Below are 22,854 nucleotides of genomic sequence, written 5' to 3' on the forward strand. Positions count from 1 at the left end.
ATTTTGCTTTTTGACTCAACACCTTTACGGTCCTTTAAAAACACATTTCTGTGTGTTTTGTACTGAAAAAAGTTGATTTCATAGCAAAGAATATAATTTTGCAGTTTCCAAGGACTCTTACACTTTGTAAGTAACCAAAGTTTGACAACACATCTGACACTAAGCAACCCCCACCTCCTTTAACCTAAAATATTTCAACTTCTAGTCAGGACAGATGGGTATTTCTTTCATTGAAAGCAAGATCAATGACCAAGCTTTAAGTTGATGTCAAGAAATCAATATGCCCAAAAATTGATGAGCGCCTGAATCCATGGTGTCATGACACATGTGTTATTCATTGCAAAATTGTTTAAGTCCATCTATATATGTTCTTCTCTGTCTTCCTCTGCTCTTCTTTCCCTCTATTTTTCCACAGAGCAGCAACTTCTCCTGTCCATTTGATCTATTTGTGTGGCCAAAGAATCTCAATTGTCTCTTTCTGATGGTTCAAATTATGGATCTTTCACATCCTGCCATTTGGAGCACTCTCTATTTGTTTTCCTCTCTGTCCATGAGATTCTACAGAATAGGTCAGCCTAAAGGGAATTTTTTTTTTCTTCAGAGTCAGCTTCAGTAAAGGATGGTGCATGCAAGTTCACTTCAATAAGACTAATGAGGATAAAAACCTTGTTTTATGCAATCCGTCGTTTATTCATACTTCATTGTCAAAGAAGTCGTAACATAAGTGTACACAAAATACGACTTCACATAAATATAAATTAATTGAAAACAGTTAATGAGAAAACAATAATAGTCATAATAACAATAACAATAATAAAAATAGTATAATAATGATAATAATAATAATAACAATAATAATAATAATAATAATAATAATAATAATAATAATAATAATAATAATAACAACAACAACAATATTAAAGATGATAATGGTGATGGTTATCATCATGATAGTAGAAATAGTAATAGTAATAATATATGTAATAATAAGAATAACAAGAATAAGAATAAAATAACATAATAATAGCAATAATAACAACAACAACAATGAAAACAACAACAACATTAATGATATTCGTAGTAAAAGAAGAATTCATGATAATTTAAATGTCAATGAAGATGACAAGAAAGATGGTACCGTTAGGGTAATGATGATGATAGTTACTATAGCAATGACAAATAATGACGGTGACAATGATGATGATGATGATAACACTGACATATGATGATAATAACAACCAAAATGTGAGTAAAAAGAACAACTATATCAGAGGAACTTCAGGATTAAATGAATGAATCAGGACCAGAGTGGGCTATACTAGACTGCCCTGATCAGAACTAGACCTATACTGGTACCCAACTATTGTAAGGTATCGTGGTGAAATCAGGCACTCGTCAAAATACTGAAATTGAAGCAAACAGCATTTTTACTCCTGTTTGGCAATTTTTATTGAATTTTTTTTTCAGCTCAACACCTATTATGTCCATTTAAAAACATATTGCAGTTTGGATTTGCCTGAAAAACATTGATTAAAGGTACAAACAATTTTAATTTACAGTTTCCAGGAACTTTCAGGCTTTGGAAGTAACGAAACTTTGGCAGCCATATTGTCTCGCTAGTTTTACCTTTAAAACCAGGTGATCCCCACCTCCTTCAATCCGAAATATCTTGACTTCAATTGAAGATATATGGGTAATTTTTTTTTTTCGAAAGCAAGACAAATAAACGAGCTTTAAGACGATACAAATTACTTTATAAACCTAAAAATTGAGGAATGCCTGATTCCATCTCGTTGTGACACAATTTGCTTCAAAAGAAACAATCTGCGTGACTCAATAATAATCTGTAATGTCATGGTTCTCTTTGAAATACAGAATCTGACAATATTAATCATGATTGTACTGTCTATGTTATTGATAAGAGTCATGCATTTCTTGACACAATACAATTTATTGGTCAAAGTTGGATCAAGGACTTACAATTGGTCCCCGTTCAGGATCCGATACTGGGAGGATGTTAAAATAGCACAAGAACAGAAATAATAATCTGATCCCAACTGGAATCAATTCTCCAATATCTACAAAATAAAACAAGTTCAAGTTCATAATCAACCGAGCATCAACCATTTAGAAGAATTTAGATACACAATTTTCAGAGGATGAAGTATACCCTTAGTAAGTTTGAAATACCCAGTAAAGTCATCATCATCAACAATGCCCTTCACCTCTGGCAGGGTATAGGCCACATACAAGCCCCTTCCATTTATCTCTGGCCTGAGCCATCTGTCCAAGCTCATTCCAGGTGAGCTTCATCTCTCTCATGTCCCTTTCCTCGCATCTCCTCCATGTTTCCCGTGGCCTACCCCTGCCTCATGCTCCTTGTGGATTCCACTGCAGTGACTGTCTGGTGATGTTTCCGCTGGGCTTTCTTAAGGTGTGTCCCATCCATCGCCACATTCTTAGTCCTATTTCTACTTCTATATCCTTTTGTCCTGTCCTTTCCCACAGCTCTTCATTTCTTATTCTATCTTGCCACTAAATTCTTAGAATACTCCTCATACATCAGTTGATGAAAGTCTGGACTTTATTCAGTACTGTCTTTGTTGCCTTCCAAGTTTCGCAGCTGTAGAGGAGCACAGACTTGACTTTGGAGTGCTTGATCCTAAATTTAACTTTACTTTAACTTTATGCAGTAAAGTGGTAAAGGTAGAAAATGCAATAAAGCAAGCTTTCTTTGAGGATGACAGTGCCTCAGATTATAGTGTGGTCAAAATTAGTAGCGCAACTTATCCTCAAATATCTCTAACGGGTGAATCAATGTCCCCCATACAGCAGTTTGTATCCATTTGTCTTAACGTAATCATATTTTTCCTCAACAGTTGAAACACAGCTCCTGGTAGTGAAAGAGGTAAGTGGCTTGGGCACATCTCAGACTAAGTGACAAGTGTCTAACAGTGTACAGCACACGGGGGATCGGGAAGGAGCCAGAGAAAGAGAGACAGGGACAACATCCCTCAATGGTCTAGTGTGAAGTTGAGAAATGCATTGAGAGAAACAGTAAACAGAGAGCTTCAATGATTGAAACTGATTGGTAAAGTAAAGAAAACTGATGTGAAAATCAAGGAAATAAGTGACATATCTATGGAAATATCATAACATTATGTAACTCAAAAATCACTATAGACGTTGCCATCTCTATTGATAAAATTTAACTATGAAGCTCGCAAATTGGTTAAAAAGCTTTTACAAAACAGATGACCTATTTACTGTTTTAAAGATATTTAAGGTTTCATTTCTCAGTCTTATCAGCAATGGACGTAATTTCAGGAGTCTTATCCTTTCATTGAATTGAAAGTAGCACAAACTCAGGGTATAAGCATGGATCAAAGAACCTTCTATAATTATGATTGTAAGTCTTTATAATGATCCTCATATATGAATTCAGAAATGTGGAGGTTTTGTTTCAGCATGTAGCCTCTCAGACGATGGAAAGGGCTAAAAATGTAGATTATTTCCAGTATAGAGAATGAGTTTAATGTTATCGTAGAAACCCTATGTAGACTAGTTCTTAATGTATTTTTGTACAGGGCTGTTTACAATGGAGGATACAATGTCAAATGAACTAGTCATTTCTAAACAGCTGTGATAGTCAAAGTTCAGTTGTGACACATGTACAACAAATGAAATGGCTAACTGTCATTCCATGTCCGGTGGGCGCAAGAAATCCTATTGCACTTATACTGCACAGGTACTTATAAAACTAACTTCACTCTGGGATTCTAAAATACCACACACATTAACATCTAAGAAATATACATACCTATATATATATGTGTGTCTGTGTGTATGTGTGTGTGAGAGTGTGTGGTGTGTATGTGTGTATGATTGTCTGTGTGTGTCTGTCTGTGTGTATTTGTGTCTGTATGTGTGTGTTTGAGTGTATGAGTGTCTATGTGTGGCCATGTGTGTGCCTGTGTGTGAGTGTGTATTGTGTCACGTGAGTATGCATGTAGGCCTAAGTGTGTACTTGTGTGTGTGTATGTGTGTGCATGTATGTGTGCCTGTATGTGTGTGTAAAGGTGCTTGTATCATAATATCAGATGCACCTAAAGTGGTGGTTGCTAAGACAACCTGTTTCATGAAAAGACATGCAAAAATCACATCATGAAAATCTCTTTGAACAAAATAAATTGTCATATCATTACACTAAAAAAACTAACTCCATCTTATACTGCTAAAAAAAAAAATCAACAAAAAAAAACAGAATAAGAAGAAGTCAGTTTTCAACATGAGCACTCGGTCTCATTTAAAAGCAAGACGAAAGAGCTACCTTAGTCAGAATAAAAGCTGCTCCAATGACTAGAATTGGTAAACTGGTAAAACATAGTTAAGACAAACGTCATTTTATTTTCATTATTCTGAAGTGAAACTGAAACGAATCCAGAAAAATGCTATATATAATTTAGATTTTCTGATTACCTTTACCTCCACAAGAAACATATTTTCTTAAACAGCCTTTGACCTAACATTCTTATATTCATATCTCCTCAATCTCCAACTGACTATTGATATTCCAAGAAATCGAAATGTCAAAGCTTCCATAATATAAAAATAGTCAGAGCAAAGGAGGACAAAGTTCTGACAACCTGAAACTGTACATTTCAATCCCACCAATGAAAAGTCAGGCATATTTTTTAAGTAATCAAATTGCTAAAAATAAAAATGAACCCTGATACAAAGTCACTGGGAAGAGAACAATAACTGTTCATAGATGTTAAATTGCAGAATACCTTATAACAGTTCATGAATTTACCATAAAACGTGCATAAATAAGTTTGGAGTATGATGAAAAAATCAATCATACTGTTTCACCTAAATACTGTTTCATACTTTTAAGATAATTTATAAAAGTTTGAGGCTTTTTGTTGTTGTTTACAATAAACTTAAAAAACAGAAACTTTCAAATGAACCATATGAGCCCCCCCCTCCCATTTAAACTGACAGAAGCTGGGCACCTGGGCTCCTTGGAATTAACTGACATAGGCCAGTACCACGGGAAGGTCAAGTGTGCTTTCAGTGCACAGGATGGGATTTGTCGTCTTGCTCAAGCTTGTTCATGGATCTATTGCACTAAAGTGATATTTTTTTTTTTTTTACTTTAAAAACTTTTTCAGGCTTGGTCTCTTTAACCTATAGGAACAGTGCACCTTACTTCCCTTGGGTTGACCACTAGATTTTTACCATCATTAGAATTAGAAGAGAAAAGGTAGCACAAGCTCTGGCCCATAGGTTTAACGTAAAGCCTCACTGGTCATTTTGACACGAGTACATACACGATAAAGACCTTTTTATGTTCTTGCTTATGAAGAAGGTTATTCAGTATCTGAACATTACCAGTAGATAATCTGTACAGTTAAGTCTGTTGATGGATGATGAAACTGACTGTTATTGACCAAACAAGTACCAGCATCTACTGTGTCATAACTGGGGTCTTAACTTTTCTTTGTGCAAGAGGCGCTGAGGTATGAATAATTATATTATTAATACCCCTACTGCACAGCCTTAGCCTGTTTCATTGCATTGGTAAGAATAATATAACAAGCCTGGCAGCAAGAGGGTTAAGACAAATACAGTCTAATCTACTTTAACCGCCTCCTGTCCAAAACAACTACTTCTTACTCTTCCCCAATCATTTTTTATGTCAAAAAGACACTGTCTAAGACAACCACTTTTCTCCTCGACAATGGGAGGCCACCTCGGACAATTCTGATTGTATTTGAAGAAGATTCTGATTCATTACATTCTCAGCTCACTAGGAATAACAGACTGTCTGAGACTGACAAAAAAAAAGAAAACCCACAAAAAGGACTTCATTTTTCTACAGGTAAGCCAAGTCCGTAAGCAACCATGCTATGTTAACTGGCTCAACAAACAATGATTTTCAATACAAGTACATCTTCAGTGTTGCATGCAATCATCATCACAACTGTAAAAATATTCAGATAATATTTTTGCTTGTTTAAAAAAAGAGTACATTTTGGATTAGCTCTTATAAGAAGGAATTTAACTTGACTAACGGAAAGCCATGTTTGATTTTTACAGATAACAAACAATAATTGTTTGTGCCACAAAATAAACTGAGTACAGTTTACTCAATGATTTTCAATCACCCTGTAAAGCAAAGACAAATGTGAGGCATCGTAGCGAAATCAGCCGCTCGTCAAAATAATGAAATCAAAGAAAACTGCATATTTCCGACCGTTTGACAATTTTTTTTGAATTTTCTTTTTTGGCTCAACAACTTTCATTTAAAAACCACATCTTGTGTTGCTTTTTCTGAAAACCGTTGATTAAAAATGAAAAAAATGAAAATTTTCAGTTTCCAAAGTCTCTCAATCTATGGAAGTCGCCAACCTTTGGCGGCCATTTTCTCTCTAATTTTACTTCTGCAAGCAGGTGACCCCCAGCTCCTTCAATCATAAATATCTCGACTTCTATTCAAGAGAGGTGGGTAATTTTTTCATTGAAAGTTACGCAAATGAACAAGCTTCAAGATGATCCCAAAAACTCCACATGCCCGAAAAGTGAAGAGTGCCTGATTCCACCTCGTCGTGACACTAATACAGTAACTCATTTTTCTTGCCTCAGCATTGGTATTCAACTGTACAGTAGTTTTGCAACTACACACACTCCAGCTCTTATATTACCCTGACGGTTTTACAAGTTGCTGTTAACACAAACTAGCTTCTGTGATGTAATGACTTGCTTACTATCATTGCATACAAAAGATTTAAGCTTTATTCCTGGGAGAAGGAATCTATTTTATCGATAATCTCCATCTTTCTGCTGAGATGCTACGTACCACTTAGCCTGAGTTGGTCTTGACAATCAGGATCTAAGCAGCTGGTCCTCACAATGATCTAAATTGTATTGAAGGGAGCCTAAACTATTTATTACAAAATACAGTCACGTCAATGTGAGGTTGTGCTAGTAATATTAGTAAGGAAAAATGTTTTCCTGTCCCCTGGAAAACAATGGCTTTTGTTTGTTTTAGTAGAGATTTTACGACGCTCGCAACAGCGTGCGTAAGGTATTTGAGAAAAATGGCTTTAATGAGTGATGGTGATTACTTGCTACACTAATGACACAGTTATCACAGATGACTTTCTACCTGTGCTTGTTAGAAAAACTATGGAATTCAAAGCTTGACTATTAAAAAATGATATCTTTGCATTTCAAGCATGATGCAATTTTTATTTTCTTTACAATTAACAGACATTTAAAGTAAATGAAGACTACAAGGGAAAAAAAGGAAGCAGTCACAGAAAGAAAAATTGTTGAAAACCACTGGAATATATATGGAATACTATCATTAATTCTTTCCTATATGGCTGTTTAAAAAGTGTTGTCAACATGTCGTGACAACACTACAACCCTTTCTAATAAATGAAAATAATACTCATGACAAAACGAATCAAGTCAAACAATAGATCAAGATGGCAAGTGACAAAAATAAAAAAATCATGACTACTATCCTCTGCCCCCCCCCCCCCCCCCCCCTATAGTCTTCAAATACTTTCTAGAAAAAGAAGACACAACACCATAAGGAGCATACATAAATAATTCAGTCATTGCTATAAACAGTTTCATATTTGAATTCACAGCCATGGAAGAGCATATAAAATATGTCAAGCTTGATATGCACAGTGCACAGTTACATCTTGCTTTTCTTCATGCATTCAAAAGTGAGATTCCAAAATTTACTAAAATGAACAACTTTCAAAACTTTCACCATGCTTTCATTCATTCATTTATAAAGAAAACTCTGCTAAAAAATATAATATATGACAAATACTGCCATAAGAAGTCACATTAAGATCTCTTCTTGAGCAGCTCCATATGAATCTGTTAAAGACATAATTTACCTGCCCTTCTTCACATTACGAAAAATATTTAATACATAAGTAGTAAGAAAAGAAGAAGCATCATTGGCTAGAAATAAGTAAACACATTTTTGTTAATAAGGCTGTAATAAATTGCAATCAATTCCAGTGGCCCTAAAATTAACAGATACCAACAACTTTTAATTTTTAAAATATTTACTAGGTTTACTTGCACAGAAAAAAAATTAGATCTATGTGCAATTTAATTATTTTTTGCTAGCTTTCGAAATGTGCAATCAAAGGCCATGAGATTGACAGGTAAAATATCTTCTAAGACAATTTGATCTCCATGCAAAAATAAAACTTAAACATACTTTGTAATTCTTATTCCTGTCATTCTTTTCACATCCAGAAAAATCAGCAGGGTCAGCGTTTTAATTATGGGATCAAGAATCAGTCAAGAAGTTCATTTTAAGAATTGAAAAAGTCAAAGCACACTGAAAAATTAGCAAACAATGAACCTGGGATCAACAGTTACCTTCGAATTTGAGCAGAAAAGGTATCAGTCACACCTTGACAGAATTTGAATAATCTACTTTACACCAAATATTCACTACAATTTTCTCATTCATAATACACCTTATGTGACTTACATTTTACTCAGCTGTGTCTCACCTTAAATGACCAACATTTTACTTCTCTGTGTGTATTACACCACCAATGAGAAATCTACGTTATACCTTACTTACATGGCCCACATTTGACTAGTTTTGACAGATAAAACTTCACACCAGGTTCAAAACAATGCTGACGCACAAAGTTTGTGGATACCAATCTAGAAATAATTTACAATGTCTGAAAGTCAAGATATTTTCTATTTAGTATCATAAGTGTGTTTCTTGCAACATAAGGTTTGACGTATCCTGATCCAAAAGAACAGCTGGAAGATCCTGGTTGGCCCTGTGGTCACCTGGAGCTGAGGGTTCACAATTTACACTTCCTCTACTCTGATCTACATCCGTCGGAGAAGCGCTGTGGTGTAGGCGATCTCCTTCAACAGAAGGAATAATTGTACTGTCACCGAACGAGACGCTGGGCTTGGGTGATTTCCCTTTGGTGGTTGACAGAAGGGCTGTCTTACTGTCATTTACAATGTCTTCATCTTCTTCCTCTTGAAGAGTGAAAGTAGATTTACACAATCGAAGTTTGTCTTCTTCTTGTTCAAAGATCTCAATATTGTCACACAAATGCACAATATCACCTTGTTCTGCAGAGCGCCTCATTCCAGGAATTTTTCGGTTTTTTGACAATAGATTGGATTCTGACTCAGCGTGTTTAAAAGGCTTTCTTTGCATTGATTTCACAGGATTGAGGTTATTGTTCTCCGATTCCGAGTCTTCTATGAGAGGTTTCTCACAGGAGTCAACACCATTATCAGGCTCATCCCCATCATTTGGGGTGTCCCCAGGATAGGAGTTGTACCGAAGAGGGGGGTGGAAAGCATTGTGGGGGTATCCAATACCAGCCTGGGAGTAGTAGACATTAGGATGAGCGTACTCATGTTGATTTGACTCCAGTGGTGAATGGCGGGAGTACGGGTGCATGTTGGTAGAGGCGGGATCGCTGTCAGGTGGGAATCCTTCACCGGGTTGAAGAGAAGGATCTATAACTGTGGGCCGCCCCTCGCGGCCTTCAATGTTGAGCTGTACTGAACCATCCTCAAACTGCCCACTGGAATTATCTGAAGGATTGCCTGTCAACTTATGATGAATAGGGTTGACAAAGTGTGTATGGGAAGAGGGTTCTATGATGGCAGTGCAGCCAGGGTTTAGGGCAGGATCACCTTCACCTTGGGCAGGAGCACGCTGCTCACCTTCATGCAAAGATGAGGCAGGATTGCTGTTTTGCTTTACCAGTTCATTTACAATATCTGCTTTCACAGAAAATGTGTTACCAGACCGAAGTCTCACTGTATAGTCTTCCTGACCAGAAGTAGTAGCAGACTCCACATCATTATTTGGCAAACAATTGCTATCCATTTTACCTGATTTTCCTACATGAGGAGAGTTTGCTTTCCCCTTACTGCTATCATTGCGGTGCTTTGCTGGAGCATTACTAGTTTCACATTCGTGAACCAGCTCACTAGGGCTGTCCATCCTCTTCTCCGCACATCTATGTAGCGATTGCCGTAAACTGTCACGGCCATTGATGCTAGTGCTTGGACTGAACGCTGTTACACCAGAAGCCATGGACAATGTTTCCGGACTTGCGAGTGGTGCTTTCACCATTTCTTCAGTTTCACTGTTAGGTATACCAAACACAGCTGACTTCTCATCTTTGTAAATCAACCCTTCTCCATCATTACTGATACCACCATTGAAGCGAACGTCGCTCTCATCTGAGCCAACAGCATTCCTGTTGGACATGTCGGAAAATCCATTAGGCTCCGAGTTTGTGGGTGTAGCCAGGGAGGACATGGATGGATGAGCCAACATCTCACGACGTTCCTCTTCTGTCAAAGTGTGAGCTGGTTTTTCAGGTGCAACTTTTAGCACCACCTGCAAATATACCGATAAGACAACTCAGCATTTCAGCAATATCAAACATCATATTATACAGCAAGATAATTCTCTCCTCTATTAAAGATACTAAAAATTGTCCTTAAAAATGCTGGCGCTGATACCAATATTACGTGATTGATATTATTCTTTGGAAAAGATACATCTTGTATACATAAGAGTAGGAGCGAAGCTTGTTCTAGAAGACTTTCTATTTGAGAAACAAAATAAAATCCTTCTATTAGTTCCAGAGCAACATCTATAAGAATGCACAAATATATTTTGTAATGTTTGTTTTGTATTCGAAGAGGATATAAACGTATAGTGTTCTGCCATCAGGTAAGTGTAAACAAGACAAAATAAATCCAAATGAGGCACCATGTTTATCAATAGCAAAAAATGTATCAGCATTCAGCCTTATTCTGGGTCTGATCTCTCTCTCTCTCTCTCTCTCTCTCTCTCTCTCTCTCTCTCTCTCTCTCTCTCTCTCTCTCTCTCTCTCTCTCTCTCTCTCTCTCTCTCTCTCTCTCTCTCTCTCTCTCTCTCTATCTCTCTTTCTCTATCCCTCTCTCTCTCTATCCCTCTCTCTCTCTCTTTCTCTCTCTCTCTCTCTCTCTCTCTCTCTCTCTCTCTCTCTCTCTCTCTCTCTCTCTCTCTCTCTGCGTGATGTTAGCTCAGTTGGTATCATGCTAAGCAATAGCATGGATGACCTTGATTTGAACCCTATGATTCTTTCTTGAACTTGGAATATTTGGGGAGTTTTCAAGGTCCTCCTTCTATTCGGTTCTGTCTTATTGGAATGTGTGTGTGAGTGTGTGTGTGTGTGTGTGTGTGTGTGTGAGAGTGTGTGTGTGTGTGTGTGTGTGTGTGTGTGTGTGCGTGTGTGTGTGTGTGTGTGTGAGTGTGAGTGTGTGTGTCAGAGGTCCTGTCATATAATGTCTTATAAATAATCTTACTGCTTCAAAAGGGGCATCAAACCTATACATTTACTCTCTTTTTTTCTGTGTACGTTCGGTTTTATCTTGTCAGGTTTCTGAGATAAATAACTTTAACTCCTCAAGTGTGTGAGGATGATAGATGCCAATGTAAAATGTCATTGCCCTTTTTGCTTGGCAAACAGTGCGACGGCTGGCTCCTTAAACAACTCAGAGAGAACAAATCCTGAGAAAACACTAACAAACTCAGTGATGAAACAATCTTATTTACAAATGAAGTCTTAACCATCCGTACGTCGTGTCTTACTATAGTATCCATACGATGTTGGGAACTCTGTGCCCCCACTTTCCAAAGAGAAAGTTTAGTCATTAATCCGATCCGTACGCTTTGCATAGCAGTCTGTCAAAACGATTTTTTGAGAAATACTGAAAGTTTCAAAGATTTCTTATTACTAGAAATATTCTAAAATGTGAAAAATACAACCCCTGGGGTACAAAATGACCCCAGGCGTACAGATAGGGATAAACAGTTAACACCTAGTGTACGATATGCCAGTTTAGCATGCACACAGCATAGCTCAATTGATTACTGTCATAACAAAGAGCAAAGAAACCAACACATCTCCATCTTATTTGTAATCAAACTGTAAGCTTAGTGCATCCAGTGTCCACCTACTTGGTTAGTTTTTGTTTTTTTTTAATTTGTTCCGCAAAAGCAACTGAATAGTAGTGGAGATATGGGGGAACTTTGAGATGCTGAAAATTAGATGACACAGTTGGCTGCGTAAAAGGTAGATAGCCTTCTGTAAATTAAGAGTGTAACTCTCTTTGCATATGTGTGTGTGTGTGTGTGAGTGTGTGTGTGTGAGCACATGCGTGCGTGTTTGTGAAAGAGAGAGAGAGAGAGAGAGAGAGAGAGAGAGAGAGAGAGAGAGAGAGAAAACTGATACAATCCCCCAAAAATGATGCAAAACTAAAGTATGCTACTCTGAGAAAGAATCACATTTTGCCCCTTAAGCAACTAGATGAAAGGAAAGCATACGTAAAAACAAAACATTCACAATCTAGAGTAATGCTTTAAATGCCCCCCCCCCCCTCCCAAAAAAATGAAATAAAATAAAATTTTAAAAAATAAATAAATAAATAAATAAATAAATAAATAAATTTATAAATTTTTTAATTAAAAAAAAACTTTAAAAAAAAACGATTATATTGTCCAGTGTGGGAATTCATTTGGCCAACAATTTGTTCTGAAGATTACAAACCTTTTCAAGTGCCTCCAGAACATTGTCGGGCATGTGATCATTGATCATGGTGGGTGAGACAAGCACTTCGTCAAAATCTCCATTATTTGCCCACACTGCTTGGAAAATTGGCTCAGAGTTCTTGAATATGCCCCTGATTGGAGAGAGGAAGCAGAAACTTCTTTTAGTATAATTCAATAGAAATAAAAAATCTAAGAGATAAAATTATTCAACAATAATTGAATACCTCTCCATTCACTAAGACAAAATACGCCAACCCAAAGTGCAGAAAAATGTCAAATTATACTAACTCCTTATATCTCCAGCAGACCATTCCCCGGCTCGTGTCGGGACTACCGTGCCTGTGAGCCGCTAATAGCAGCTCGAGCACATTCCTTTTTTACTGCAGCATCAAATTACTTTTCAGCAATTGCTGAAAACAGGTCTATTTTACCGGGAGTTCATTCATTAGATGAAGGACTATCAAAATAGGTTCACATGTTTTGATTTAATGACCAATTTAGTAATGTGTATGTCACTTTAAGATTTTTTATTTAAAAAAGGCTCCGGCATAGTTGGTTTATCCCCCTCCGAGATAAAGAGTTAAAATGATTTTATGGAAGATATTCAGAGGATTGGGCTATAATGGCCATGCTGACTCTGATAATGAGACCCAGAGGCGTAAATAAATGCTGCTGGTAAATATGATACAGGCTAGAAGGGGGAGGGGGTAGGATGATTTTAAAGCAAAACCAGATGTTGCTGACTAAGGCGAAGGAAAGGAAATTATAGCTGCTACTTCTGGAGATATGCATGAGAGTGGTATTGTTTTGTTTTTGTTACTTTCTATTGGCCTATGATTTTAAAGCCAAACCAGATACAAAGGAGTCATTTTGAAGGTGGAGAACTTGGCCCTGTGGCTTGGGTAAAGAAGCAAGGAGAGAATTTTGAAGGCAGGTGATACTCCAAAGAAAATACAAAACACTGGACCTGAACATGTGTTTAGTTGTGCAATTCTGCCTCTCGACATTTTTGTCTTCAGCAGGTGAGCAGTTTCACCATGAATCATGTCATATATAAATAAACAACATAACACAAAAAAAAGTACAAAGAGCATACCACATCAGAGAACTCACAACCAGTGAGGAAAGAAATCAGCCATTGGTGTCCTGCCCCGCCCCTCCCCCCTCCTCCACCCCCCCCCCCAAAAAAAAACAGGTACAAAACCTGTACACATGACCTATCTTGTCACAAATAGGAAAATTACAATAACTAAAGCAGACGCATGTGTTAATTGGGCAGAAAGATAAAGTATTACAAGCTGAGGCATTCAATCAGGTCTGCAAGGATAAATGTTTTAAAATCATTAGACCTCACCCTTTGTCTTTGAGGTGACTCCTGACCACGTGAATCATGTTCCCTGGCGGGTACAGTGGCATGTGAGCTGAGAGACCGATGGCTGAATTACTTGGGTGGGCAGTCACATCACGCTCCAACTGCTCTTCAGTGAGCATTGCGTTGTCGTAGCGACTGCAGCACATCAAGCCTTTGGAGATTATTTTCCACTGGAACAAGTACAGAATAGATAAACTTTTAGAGGATTTTTTCATCAAACGAGAGGTGATACAGTGTACCTGTTGGGAATTATTGCAATTCCACTAATAAAAACGACAGCACAAATATAGTATTCATACAACCTGAAAAGAATACATAATATGTGTCCTGATGCGGTGGAATCTGGCACTCGTCAATTTTAGGGCATGTTCAGTCATTAGTATTATCAAAGCGTGTTCATTTGTCTACATTTCTATGGAAAAAAACGCCATATACCTTGAACAAAAGTTGAGATATTTGCACCTGAAGGAGGTGGGGGTCACCTAGTTTTAGAGGTAAAATTAATGAGAAAATGTACGCAAAGATTGGTAACTTCCATACCTTGAGAGTCCTGAAAATTTACATTTTTTAAGCCTTTCATCAACGTTTTTCAATAAAGTCCATTCAGAAATGTGTTTTTAAATGTTGAGCCAAAAAACAAAAATTCAATAAAAATTGCCAAATGGGCTGAAAAATGCTGATATCTTTGATTTCATTATTTTGACGAGCGCCACGATGCATCATCACATATGGCATACAGAAATCTCTCAAATGGTGTAAAGGAGGGACAAGAGAGCATTGTGAATTTGTTTCCTAATTGTGTTGTGTGAAGTAACATTGTTGTCTCCCTTTGCATTGCATTATTGAATAAGGGCTGTCCAGAAACTAAAACTGCGCACCAGTAGGAACAAACTAACCACATTCGCTTCTATACCTCCCAACATAATCAAGCGAAAAAATTTTACTCATAAGTGGTTTCTATTTGAAAAGACAAAAAAGATAGTATGCTATGGCATGGTATGAATTTAACACCTCTCACAAATCTTTCAGATTATTCTTAAAAGTTGAAGATGAATTTCCCTTTTTTTTTTATTGTCCAAATTTTGCCCATCAAAGGAAATTGTTAATTCCCTCCACCCAGACTCTGCCCAGAGACAGAAATATGTAACGTTTGAAGCATGAGAAGAGATTTGTGCACAAAGTGCACTTTTTCATTATGGAAACATTATTTAACGGGTGTTTTATGTGATGCGATGTGGGCCAATGACTTTTGAATAAACTTAATTACTTACAGGTTATTAAAAGGTAGGGCCTCCAAATTTCATGGCTCTATGACAGTACTTAAGGACTTAAAAACTTTCAAAACAAGCCATGTTTAAAGATTCGTAAGTGGGCATTGGAACCAGGAACAACTGAAGTTCATCATGATCTCATCTTGGCTAACAATTTGCCCCATAATAACAAAAAGGAAACAAAAGCTACCTTTGCACCTACACCTGGAGTGTAATGGTTAGGCATGGGGCCATATAATAAAAATAGATTGCATTTGTAGCCTATTGTATGGCACAAAGTCCCGCTCAACAGAAAGCTCTATGTGCTTCACATAGACCAGGAGACTTAATAGCATTCTGAAACAATCTCAACTTCCTGGGAAGCATACAGTACAAGCTGCCTTTTTGTAGGTGCTAAAACACTAACATGCTGACAAGATCTTTTTCTGTCTGCGGTCTATCAGTGTATAGTGCCTTAAAATTTCCCAAGGACAAAGCGTCAGGACTGAGGCTCCAACTCTCGAACTTCCAAACTTGCAACCTCACGAATTGCGAGTCTGGTAGCCTAACCACAAGACTACTGACGCCACATATTCTATATATTCCACATAAAAGATGTGAGTCCCATTCCTGTGAGTATAAGCTTATTATTACACAATCGAGTATGTAAGTCTTTTGCTGAGGCTTTCACTGAGATATATAGGAGTGGACGCAGCCCGCCCCCCCCCCCAATGATCTAAACAGTATCAATGAAGACATAAACCATTTGCAATTATTTTTCAATCATTTTCAATCAATCAAACTACCTTTGCTTCTGATGTGTTCTTGATCTGGTTCAGTATGTCGGTCCTCAACACTTCCAGCTGCGGCAACCCAACTCTGACGGGGTCAAAGAGAAAGAGAAATTTAAACGTCTGAGCTCATCAAAGAGAAACAAAGAAGAGAGAACACATAATATGTACATTTCAAAGTAGCAGAAAAACAAAAGGAAATAATTAATATAATCATCATCATCATCATCATCATCATCACCACCATCATCAACATCATCATCATAACAATAATTGTTTAAAAAGCAGAGTTAGAGTGAGAGCCTTGCTTGATTTACAGGGGGAAAAAAAAAATGTTTACAATTTGTTTTATTGAATCAGCTCGATGTTTCACCATGTAGGCTTCCTCAGGAGCAGCTGAGAGTGAAACTAATGTAGCGCTGTATAGTATCAGGGTAATGAGCCTAACAAAAAAGGTCTTATCATAATAATAATAATAACAATAATAATAATACATGTAATAATAATAGTAATAGATGGCATCTATGTACAAGAGGCTTTGTACCAACTACAACGTGCTTAACAAATTATCATTATCCCAACAGACACTATTATTCCAAAACATTTTCAGCTTCCTGGGAAAAATCCAGTACAAGATACCATTTTACAGGCATTAAGACACTAACCTACTCGTAGCATAATGTTGGTATATATATTGAAGTGATAAGCTGTCTGTTTGTGTCCATGGAGATTTTTGTATGAGATAGAAGGGATGCGATATGGTAGGTGACAGCATTGGCTTTTTGAATTTGTATTTCTGTTTCCTTGTCTATATGGACTCCTTTTCAGAAAAAGTGCACCCAAGGTATTTAAACTCTTTCACCTGTTTCAGTTGTTTATTATTCACATGGATGTTCAGGGGACTATGATTTCGGCTCAGTTTCATAACTTCTGTTTTTGATGTGCTTACTTTCATGTCAAATTTCTCGCAGCTGTTGTTCAGTATAATAGTATGATTTTCTTGGTTTTGTCGGTTTGGATGAATAAAACATTGGTCGTCTGCAAATAGAAGATCATTTAGGCTTTCGGGGCTTTTGTTTGCTTCTTGCGTTATTGTCTCCATTTAGATAATAAAAAGGAGAGGTGATAAAATGCATCCCTGTTGTACTCCAGATATTACTTTTACCGAATGCACAACATACATCAAAATGTGACCTACGCCCTTTCTTTCCCTAGAGTCCTCAGCCAGTGATCATTTCTGGAGCATGGGAATTACAAGGTGCAAAATACATGAATTGGAAACATTCAACCGGACATTCACAGTGTGCTCGTGCAACTAAAGAAAGTATCAAATTATCCCAGATAAACATCAACACAAAGACGATTCTTTATTGTAAAAATCTCACCTCGGAACACAATCTTTACCAACCACTACTGATGTGATGAATGACTTCGTCTCTTCAACACATGGTAGCCTGGGGGTAAAAGCATAATAATATGTTTGACACATATGTCCAGATCGACACCCAAGGTTCTTACGTCTATCTAGCATAGTGTCACATCATAGCAACCCCATAGAAAGCTGTTCACCCATTGATACATGTACTTTGACAATCATTTAACCTTCTACTTTTTTCAAAGTACCCAAACTATGTGTAGCTCTATCTGCCACCTCTTATCTTGTAACTGAAAGAAATTTTCGCTGGCATCTTATCTATACATGTTTATTATGTTTATTTTTATAAAATGTTTGTGAAGTCTTACAATGAGAATACTTCATAATGTGATTCTTCTAACAGCAAAGAAAGCCAATGTTTCAGCAGTTTCAATAATGCATGCAGTGGAGATAACAGGTGAAGACTCGAAACAAGATACAAAAAAGCAAACAAGCTAAGAATTTATCTATATGTATTCACCAACTTTGAGGCTCAGACGTTTACTTGCTCTTTCCCAGCACTAAATAACCATTTTTGTGTCAATTTACTTCTTCTTACACACAAACCTTGACCATGAATAATTTATTTAGAGAGGCACCAGCCATCCACGTCCAGGTGCTGTTTTAGCCCTTACACAAAAAAAATCCAACCTTAAACACATTTAATTAGAGCATAGCAGCATCGAGCAAGCCAACTACTCCGTACTACTCACGTGAGGAGACCGCCTGGGGGACTGTAGGAGTAGCAGTGCAGGTTGGGGTAGTCTGCCTTCAGCAAGATGGCCAGGATAGCCGCTGTCCCTGCTCCCAGGGAGTGGCCCACCAGGACCAGCTCGTACTTGGCAGTCTCACACTCCTGGCAAACAAGACAAAGATAATTAATGCTAACAAAAAAGGCAATGGATATGATTACAATAGCAAGAATTGAAGAGACGTTGAGAATATCGTTTTCGTTTTGCAAGTTTTACGGAACTTGCAACACAATACGGTCAAATATGTGCCGAAGATCAGAGGTGTTACAAGGGAGTAACAAATACAAAAAAGAAGGAGAGATAAGGAGGATAGATGTTTGATAGGAAAGAAGGAGCAAACCACACCAGAGAACCCTCCAACCACCCACTCATTGAGCACATTGTACAGAAAAGTGGGAAGACATGGAATAATATCAGAAGGCTTGCCCAGGATAGTGAAAGGTGGAAAGTGTTTGTTCATAGCCTATACCCTGATGTAGGATGAGAAAGGCAGTGATTACCAAGAATTAGGTTGGAGGGGTGTAGGCCTATTAGTTGAGGGGTAAGGTGTCGAACTTGTAATAAAATGGTTTCGAGTTCGTTTTCAGGCTCTGATCTACATCCTTTTCTTCTCAGTACATCCAGCTGCAAATGGGTACTTAACAAAGGAAAACGGAATGTGAGGATAATACTAGAAAGAACCTAACAGACAGCAATAATGTATCCCCCATGAGACCAAAATAGCAACTGGGATTAAACAGCCTGAACAAGGAAGTTATAGTATAGTGAAGTCGTGTGAGCCTTCAGGGGGCATAAGACTGTAAATAAGCTCTATAAAAAAAATAGTGAGTTTCAAAGAAACTAATATGTTTGTGAGTCCTGTGATACAGTAGGATACTGTCTCCTATCTTCCATGTGGGTGTCCATAAACGTTTAAATCTCTTGTCACTCCGGCATATCTCCTTTCAACTGTGTGCCTTGATTGCCCAAAAAAAAGTGTTCTGCCTTCGAAAGTCTTTTTACCATGTATCTAGTAGGTCGTTAAAATTCAAAGCCGGTAATCATTAAGAAGAAGAATGTGTACTTAGCTTGTGGTTCACACACCCTTGAAAGGTAACACATTAAAAAAAACTATAACAAAAGGGAAACTGATGAGTCTCATGGAGGTGAGAGCACGACATTAAACTGAAAAAACAAAAACACAAACAGAGCGCCTCATTCACATAGTTGATATCATGATGGACTGCAGTGACGGTGACTCTGATTTGAATTTCAACATGGTGTTTTAATAAGTATTTGGGTTGTTTGGGGAGTTTCCAAACTTGTCCATCCACTAAGAGAGGGATCCGATCACGGATGGATTTTAAATACGGAGGCCTCGGGTTCACAGTGGTGTTGACACATATAAACCTAAAATACCACACCATACCACTGCATGCAAACTTAATTGTATATGTATCAATAAGTATAATGTGCATTACATGGCCACCCCTGCAAAATTATGAACAATATGCTTTTTTTTCGGGGGGGGGGGGGTGGAAGAAAGAGGGGGCGGGTTGGAGGAAGGAGAGGACTTACAGATATTCATATGAAATATTACAGCAGTAATAGAAGTGTACTTAGGAATAGTAATTTGGGGGCCAAAACAAAAATTGTGTAGCCTACCGTAACATAAAATGATATGAATGTGGAGAACATCTCATGAACTAAAATTCCATATGAAAGAATCTGAATGTGTTCTTCTTAAAGCCACTTTAATTCTTTCCACATGGAAAAAGCACTTTAAACAAAGAAAGAAAAGTACACTTACAGAATTGTCACAAAGTGGGGCACAAAAAAATCTTCAGCCACATGATAAAAAAATGAGATAAAAATGAAAAAAAAAAAACCCCAGACAGTCTGTGCTTTCACATGGTGAAAATTAGCAGAAAATACCTGACAGATAGACAAAGCTGGCATGCACTACAGGGCGTTTATATTCACAAATTATTGGCTACATAAATCCCCAACCCTCTCACCTAACTCTGTTGTTTTGCGTTTTGTTTTTGCTGTTTTTGTTTTCTTCTTTGTCTTTTTAGTCCTGCTTGATTACAAGATACAATGTGAGGGGAGGGGGGATAACTGTTTATAGCACCAGGAAATTTTTAAGCAATTTTTTTTTTAAAGGGGAGGAAGGGAGAGGGGAAGTATATTCTGTGATGTTTTCTTCTTACCAAAGCGACCCTCACTATAATCATGAGGCTACTGAGAAGTTCAGATGATTTTTGGAGCGCACGTTGGAGGTAGATTGCACCCCCTCCCCTCCCCCCCCCCCCCCCCACAAAAAAAACAACCCCAAACAAATAAATGAACTAACAGACAAATAAATCAAAATCAATAAAAAAAAACAAAAAAAAAACAACCCCAGTTTCTCTTTACCAGCATATCTTTACTTTCAGTTCCACTGGGAAAGCGCTGATTCTGAATAATAAGTACTTTGTGAAATAAAGGAATTGTATACATTCAATATAACTTTAGGAAATAAAACAAAGGGAAAAAATACAGGGTGATCGCAAACAATGTGGCAACAACTCATTGCTCTCTCCACTGACCATCAAAAGAAACTAGGAATCAAAACAGCTTGCCCCAAAACGACGGAACAAAATACCCAAACCCAACAACAAAGAATGAAAAAAAATCATGCAAAAATCAAATATTCAAAACAAAACTGATTATTTGAAAAGAACTGGGAATGGTGTAATTAAACAACACATATGAACAAAGAGGAGAGGATATTTGCCAGCGAAAGCAAGAATAAACTTGAAAAACAGCGAATTCATACAATGATTACCGATTTCAACCAGTCTGAGCTATTCGTAAAGGCCTAAGAGAGAAAAGGAGGAAGATAAAAACAAAAGAAATATACATTTGTGTAAAGTAAAAAGACATAATATTACTTTTATTAATTAAACTAAAGAAACAAAATATCAAATCCAGTATAGGAGAGCTCATTTATAAACAACGATAATGATAAAACCACTCCCACAAAAAAAACAGAAAATAGTGTTTGAGGCTGCACATCCCCATTGTTTTTATCAGTTCATTTTGAAGAAATATAAAAGTTCCGTCATTATCTCACATAATAATATACACTGGGGAAGGGATAACAAATTCTTCAAACCTTGATAACCTTAAGTGCCATTCATCGTATGCCCATGTGAGTTACGTCAAACTCATAGATAAAATGAGTCCGACACTATCCATACTTTCAGACACACAAAGTAAGTTTTACGATGTGTAGGTTGTTATATAAAGGAAATTATGATAATTGTGAACGAACACAAAATGAGGCCTGAAATCAAAGTGCTTAATGCATTAAGGTACAGGCTCATGCTGAACAGATTTTCAAAACCGTAAAAACACTTGACTTTCTTGAAAACAGAAAAACAGTTATCAAAATAGTACCAACATTCCTATTGAAAAAGTAAAAAAAATGTATCACACCATGACAGTAATGCATCTCAGAAAGGCACCCAAAATTGTGAAGGACAAAATTCAGAGAGTAGTGTAAAAAATGTACTTATGACTCATAATAATAACGGTAGGAAAAATTGTAAAGTATAAGGGACAACCTTGTACTACGTATTTGATTTAAAGTCACACCAGACACGACAAATATAAAAATACGATCAAATAAATGAACGAGTTTAAGTACCACAACAACGAAGTAAACAAAGACATCAATAAAGAAATCTATCCTTCTGAGAAACTGGGAATACCTCACATATATACTTTCCAATAAAAGTGCTTTATGCATTAAATTATTTTGTCTCAATGAAAACAAAATGCTCAATAAAATTAATTACAATCAATAACCAGATGTTCATACAAATCGAACAGACTAGGTAATCCAACTAATCTCTCATGAACTAAGTACAAAAAATATGAATAAATCTTTTAAGTTTAAAAAATGATATATTTTCAATTTGTCTTACCTCATCTCTCTCCCATGCCATTTGAAGAATGCCATCATTTATCAACTTCTTCTTGATATACACGGCAGCCTGAATCATCCCCTAGAGTCACATGTTGGAGAACATGTTAATTATGGCAATGTTCATTTGGTTAGAATCCTTTTTTTGGACGATATACACAGTTAAATACACATATGACATGTTATATATCATACAGTGTGTTTTTATGTGAGTGTGAGTGTGAGTGTGAGTGTGCATATGTGTGTGATTGGTGTGTATATGTGTACGTGAGTGTATATGTGATGTGTGTGAGTCTGTGGATTTGTAAACAATTGTGTGTGAGCGTGTATGTGTGAGTGTGCGTGTGTTTGTGTGTGTGTGTGTGTGTGTGTGTGTGTGTGTGTGTGTGTGTGTGTGTGTGCAAGTAGGTGTGCATGACTAATTACACACAGGCATCAAAATTTGAAATGTAACTTGAGTGCATATTGTGTGACCCTTTCTTTTCATGAGGCAGCCACAATTTAGTATTGTGTAGGTTGGTCTTCTATTCTAACAGTCTTGACAACGTTTGGTTGCAAACATGTTTGATGGCTGCAAAGTTTGTAAAAATACTGCTATCATCTTTCCCAGGAGCCAAAAAACAGAAAAAAAGGTTACAATGCACGGATAGCTTCTTCAGAGGGTGGAAAAGTGGGAGGGT

The 22,854-nt window shown here is 37.1% G+C and overlaps 1 protein-coding gene across 1 annotated transcript in view; it reads right to left on the bottom strand.

The window, feature by feature from the left end:
- Positions 1-669: 669 nt before the first annotated feature.
- Positions 670-22,854, bottom strand: part of LOC101854879 (diacylglycerol lipase-alpha) — a gene marked incomplete in the record, with an annotated part of 213,377 nt that continues 191,192 nt past the window's right edge. The window contains 8 exon segments of the mRNA XM_013084702.2: positions 670-10,441; positions 12,642-12,774; positions 13,998-14,185; positions 16,072-16,144; positions 17,442-17,510; positions 18,184-18,326; positions 21,032-21,064; positions 22,176-22,256. Coding sequence (XP_012940156.1) covers positions 8,768-10,441; positions 12,642-12,774; positions 13,998-14,185; positions 16,072-16,144; positions 17,442-17,510; positions 18,184-18,326; positions 21,032-21,064; positions 22,176-22,256 — 2,394 coding nt within the window.

Source organism: Aplysia californica, unplaced genomic scaffold (genome assembly GCF_000002075.1).
Source record: "Aplysia californica isolate F4 #8 unplaced genomic scaffold, AplCal3.0 scaffold00311, whole genome shotgun sequence".
In the NCBI taxonomy this organism is placed as follows: Eukaryota; Metazoa; Mollusca; class Gastropoda; order Aplysiida; family Aplysiidae; genus Aplysia; species Aplysia californica.